At 39.0% G+C, this 6017-nt stretch overlaps 1 protein-coding gene across 10 annotated transcripts in view; it reads left to right on the top strand.

The window, feature by feature from the left end:
- ACACA (acetyl-CoA carboxylase alpha) overlaps window positions 1-6017 on the top strand; it is a 239721-nt gene that overhangs the window by 57245 nt on the left and 176459 nt on the right. For all 10 annotated transcript variants that reach the window (XM_027087339.1, XM_027087346.1, XM_027087341.1 and 7 more), the window contains 3 exons: window positions 3053-3162; window positions 4139-4220; window positions 5386-5484. In XM_027087339.1, the coding sequence (XP_026943140.1) occupies window positions 3053-3162; window positions 4139-4220; window positions 5386-5484 (291 nt within the window). The remainder of the gene's footprint in view (window positions 1-3052; window positions 3163-4138; window positions 4221-5385; window positions 5485-6017) is intronic.

Here is a 6017-nt window from a genome sequence, read left to right as displayed (position 1 = left end):
TGGTTGAGAGTCCGCCTGCCGATGCAGGGGACATGGGTTTGTGCCCCGGTCCGGGAAGATCCCACAAGCTGCGGAGCGGCTGGGCCCGTGAGCCATGGCCGCTGAGCCTGCGCTTCTGGAGCCTGTGCTCCGCAACGGGAGAGGCTACAACAGTGAGAGGCCCACGTACCCCCCCGCCCAGAAAAAAAAAAACTAAAAAAAAAAAACTAAAAATAGAACTATCATATGACCCAGCAACCCCACTACTGGGCATGTACCCTGAGAAAACCATAATTCAAAAAGAGTCATGTACCAAAATGTTCATTGCAGCTCTATTTACAATAAGCAGGACATGGAAGCAACCTTAGTGTCCATCAACAGATGAATGGATAAAGAAGATGTGGCACATATATACAATGGAATATTACTCAGCCATAAAAAGAATCAAAATTGAGTTATTTGTAGTGAGGTGGATGGACCTAGAGTCTGTCATACAGGGTGGAGTAAGTCACAAAGAGAAAAAACAAAAACCATATGCAAACACATATATATGGAATAAAAAAAAATGGTCATGAAGAACCTAGGGGCAAGACGGGAATAAAGATGCAGACCTACTAGAGAATGTACTTGAGGATACTGGGAGGGGTAGGGTAAGCTGGGACAAAGTGAGAGAGTGGCATCGACATATATACACTACCAAACTTAAAATAGCTAGTGAGAAGCAGCCACATAGCACAGGGAAGTCAGCTTGGTGCTTTGTGACCACCTAGAGGGGTGGGATAGGGAGGGTGGGAGGGAGGGAGATGCAAGAGGGAAGAGATATGGGGACACATGTATATGTATAACTTATTCACTTTGTTATAAAGCAGAAACTAACACACCATTGTAAAGCAATTATACTCTAATAAAGATGTTAAAAAATCAATAAAAACATTTAAAAAATTTTGTGGGATAACATTTATTGGTCTGAGTGCATTCTGACAAATTGTTACACTGTTTATCTATTACTGTGTAACAGTATTACCACAAATTTAACAACTTAAAACAATGGACATTTATTACCTCACAGTTTCTGTAGCTGGGTCTTCTGCTTCAGGTTATCACAAGGTTGCCATCAGCATTCAGCTGGGGCTGCAGTCTCATCTGAGGCTTGACTTGGGATGGATCTGTTTTCAAACTAACATGGTTGTTGGCACCATTCAGTTTTCTGTTTGGACTGAGGACCTGATTGTGTTGCTGGTTGTTGGCTAGAGACTGCTCTTGGCTCCTTGTCACGTGGGCCACCCCAAAATGACTGCCTGCTTCGTCAAAGCCATCAAGGGAAAGTGTCCCAGTAAGATTAGCTACATTCTTACGCAGTGTTAGTTTGGAAGTGACATCTCCTCATCTTTGCCATATTCTCTTGGCTAAAAGCAAGTCATAGATTGTGCCCACGCCCAAGGAGAGGGGATAACTTAAGATATGAATACCTGGAGACTTGGGATCATGGGTCTGTCCATCACAATTGCTTAGAAAAAAGTTGGCTGTAAGGAGACTGATAGCATGATATAATAATAGAAAGACAGTACATTGTGTAGAGTCAGAGAAAAAAAAAAGGTGTAATGACATATACCAAAACAGCCATCTGGTTACCTCCATGAGTGGTAGTTAAAGACAAGCGATAGCCTAGAAAAACATGTGAACAGCAAAGAGTTTCTACCTGTAATATGAGCACAAGACACCCTTCAAAAGAAAATGAACAGAGAACATGAATAGATAGTCCATAAAAGAAGAATTTAAAAGGAACAATAAACACATGAAAAGAGATTCAATTCCAATGATAATCAAAGAAATGCAAACCAAAACAATAATAGATTACGATTTTTAAAAATTTATAGGACTGGCAAAATTTCAAATTGATAATACCCAGTATAGTTGAGAGTATAGGCAATTTGGCACCCCCATTGCAAGTGAGAGTCTGAAGTGGTTTGGTTAGTATGGGAAGATATCCACAATATATTAAATTGGTTAGCAGTTTATGGTTTCTAGTATATCAAAGCATGAACTGATTATCTCTGAGTCGTGAGACAATGGGTGGTTTTGACTTTTAAAAAACAGCACATCCTGATATATTTTCTAAATTTTTAAATAATCAGCATGCTTTCCCTCATAATCAGAGAGAATGATACACCTGTTTTTATTCTGAACAAACTGTTAGGGCCTCATATCTTACTCTGAGTGGAATTTTTAAAGAAGGACTTAAAACCTTTAAAAATTAAGAGCACAAGATAAGAAACATAATAAATATGGTGGAGATGGACCTTGAGAAAGTTATTTAACTGCTCCAAGCCATAATTCCCTGTAAGTGGTTGCTAATAATACATGTTATATATGATTATTGAGGATGAAATGAAATAATACATATAAAGTGCTTAGTACAGTCCCTGCACATTGTAGCTGCTCTGCCACAGTTACTGCCAGAAAAGGAAAAGAGAAACATCAGGTGACAGATTTGAAAGGGGATACTGAGCCAAAAAAAAAAAAAAAGTAAGGAGGGAAAAGAAGTTATCTTTTTAAAATATCTTTCCATCCAGATAAAGGTTTTTCAAGCACTTGATAGACTCCTATAACTAACCTTTCCTGTTTAGCCAGTCTACAGACCCTCCAGACTCTACCCTGTTTCCCCATTCTGTCCCAGCTTTACACCAGGAAAAGGGCTTTCTCAGAATATAGTTCAGGTTAAAGATAAAAGGTGTCACTGAGCTTTTTCTCAGAATATAATAATGGGCCTCTTAAGTGACAGATACATCATCCTTGATATAGGGATCATAAAAACCCTTTGAAGAGGTCACATGGTGAAAAGTTTGAGACCTGCTGTTTTAGTAGTATAAGAGCTCCTAACTATGAGATTACCATTTTTAGTACTGTGACTTAACAAAGAGACTCCAAATAAATGGTTCTGGGAATTACCCCATTAATACAGTTTGTCCTGTGGTTACGTATGATGGTACCTGTCCTTTACACAGTTTTTGCTCTGCTGTTACATTTCTGAAAATAAAGCATGTGTTCTCTGTTAATTTGCTTGTGTTTTCAGAATACATTAAGATGGCAGATCATTATGTGCCAGTGCCAGGAGGACCAAACAACAACAACTATGCAAATGTGGAATTAATTCTTGACATTGCTAAAAGGATCCCAGTACAAGTAAGAGAGGCCAGCGTCTCCTCGAAATCCAAATTCAGCCTTTTTTTAAAAAAAAAAATTTTCTGGGAGTATAGTTGATTTGCAATGTTGTATTTCTTTTGTACAGCAAAGTGAATCAGTTATACATAAACATCTATCCACTCTTTTTTAGATTCTTTTCCCACAGAGGCCATTACAGGGTATTGAGAAGAGTTTCCTTTGCCAAATTCAGCCGTTTTACAGTTGGGCACAAGGGGATAGCCAGTGAAGAACTTTTAATTTTACATAAAGCATCTTTGTTGAACGTTGGTAAAAGCCTTTATATGGGATATAACAGACAGGGAAAGGAAAGATGGAAAGAATGGAATGAGCCAACATAAAGTAAATGTAATCCAAACAAGAGGTTTGTAAGGGTCTTTCAGAGATTATTCTATCCATTTCACCTTCAAACCTCCTAGTAAGTAAAAGTTGCCTGTTTCCAGTGGAATACTCTTAGTCCAGAATATGGTAGAGTAGAAGGAGGTTGTTTCTTCCCTATCACATTGTGTTAAGGAGTTTAGGGTAAGTGTCTTAAAGCCCAAAGAGAAAAAAAACTCGGGATTTGTATGGCAGTATAACCACTAGATATAAAGGTGGAGTTGGGTGGCCAAAGTAATTCAGTCTGTGGAAGAAAACCAACATTTCTACAAGAGGCTCTATAGAGTCTAGTTGAAAGGCTGTGAACTGAGTTTCCTAAAGAGCAACAATACTAGCTGGTTCTTAATATCAGTTTCAACCTGTTTTTGACCTCTTCAGAGGTTTTACCACAATGGACTGCTTATTGTTGTTCTGTGAAAAGTTTGCCAAGAATCAGGCATAGAAGCTGAATTAGGCATTAGGCTGCCATGGAGCTCTTGTACCTCATGGAGCAGGGCCAGTCTTGGTAGAAAGTAATACAGTTTATCATGTTCTTTTTAGTATGAATTTTAAGAATGAATCATATTGTGTTCCCTTGTAGGCAGTTTGGGCTGGCTGGGGTCATGCTTCTGAGAATCCTAAGCTCCCAGAACTTCTTTTGAAAAATGGCATCGCCTTCATGGGTAAGCCTTTCTGACATACTGTTCCTGCCTCTCTGTTTCTCTCTGTCATTTTGGCACTGGGCTCTTAGTTTTCATCAGTCAGCAGCTCTCCGAGTAACCCTTTTCTTCATTTCTTTTTCTTTTTTTTTTTTTTTTAACCCTTCATCATTTCTTACATCTTGCATCTTTTTTGTGTGTGTGTGTGTGTGATACGCGGGCCTCTCACTGTTGTGGCCTCTCCCGTTGCGGAGCACAGACTCCGGATGCTCAGGCTCAGCGGCCATGGCTCACGGGCCCAGCCACTCCGCGGCATGTGGGATCTTCCCAGACTGGGGCACAAACCCGTGTCCCCTGCATCAGCAGACGGACTCTCAACCACTGCGCCACCAGGGAAGCCCACATCTTGCATCTTGATTGTGTTTTTTGTCCCCAGATTCTTTTCTATGAGATATGGAGGAGGCTCTGATTTCCAGAACACTGGCCTTTAAAAACTTGGCCATTAACGTTAAGAAAACATGTGGAGAAATGACCTATTTTTATATAGAAAAGATAATTGAATACTTAGGATACGCTGACAGTGTGCCCTTAAATATGAATCATTTCTTTCACATTTAAGCATATAGATTATATTCCTATAAGAGAGCTATTTCTTCTGACTTATCTGCTATCCTATACGGAGAGAAAATTTGAGGTTATATGGCTCAAAGTGTCTCTATCTCTGCAATGATGATTATGCTTTGTAAAGCCTATTAAAGATAAATCTTCCGTTTGGGTTTCCATAAGACCAAGGAGAGTATAATATTTTAAACTTGAACACCAAAACTTTATTGTCCTTACTTCAGGATATTGGTTAAAAAAAAAAAAAAGAAAGACTTTGTTAATATGGTAAAGTTGGATCATGACAGATGATAAAATCAGAGTTACATTTGTCAGGAATTTAATTCAGCATATATTTATATATATTGAATTCTCCCTGAATGCAAAAATTTGCCACATTAGGTTCTATGAAGGGTACAAAGATGAGCCAAAACATAGTAGTCCCCATAATCAAGTTTCTGATGTTGATGATATGTGCTGTAGGGGATACAAGACAAATACAAAAATAATTATATGGAAGACAAAATACATGTGACAGAAACGAGGCCAAAATGTTACAGTCAGGGTTCTTTCCTTGTCTTGTTTTCAGGTCCTCCAAGCCAGGCCATGTGGGCTTTGGGGGATAAGATTGCATCTTCCATAGTGGCTCAAACTGCAGGTATCCCAACTCTTCCATGGAGTGGCAGTGGTAAGAAATTATTTGTTTGTATCTTGAAGTGTAGAAAAGCTCGGTAGAATATTTGGGACTGTGACCTTGGGGCTTAAGCCTGCTTTAAAATGTGTTGGATAGTTGACAGAAATAGAATATACATTAATTAATGGTATCTTGTATCTCCTGGCTTAACTGTTGTACCTGTGATTTTATCATGTCTTAAGAATGTAAATTTTGTACCAGGTATGTAGATGCTAAATTGTAATGTAAATGATCTTGGGACTTAATTTGGAGAAACTCTGAGAAAACTCATCTGGTTCTGTGGATTCAGATCTACTCTGGGTAGGCTAGAATCTTCCTCAGAGATGGACTTCTTAGATGGAATAGGCCTTTGAACCTGCCTGGGAGGTGACTGGAATCACTAAGAAAAAACTAAAACCCACCTACTCAGATGCTTGCCTGCCAGTATTCATTCATTCTTTCTTTCTTTCTTTCTTTCTTTCTTTCTTTCTTTCTTTCTTTCTTCCTTCCTTCCTTCCTTCCTTCCTTCCTTCCTTCCTTCCTTCCTT

Source organism: Aethalodelphis obliquidens, unplaced genomic scaffold (assembly GCF_003676395.1).
Source record: "Aethalodelphis obliquidens isolate GAN/ISIS:26980383/991018 unplaced genomic scaffold, ASM367639v1 scaffold58, whole genome shotgun sequence".
Taxonomy (NCBI): Eukaryota; Metazoa; Chordata; class Mammalia; order Artiodactyla; family Delphinidae; genus Aethalodelphis; species Aethalodelphis obliquidens.
This window is presented reverse-complemented; position numbering and strand designations above follow the sequence as displayed.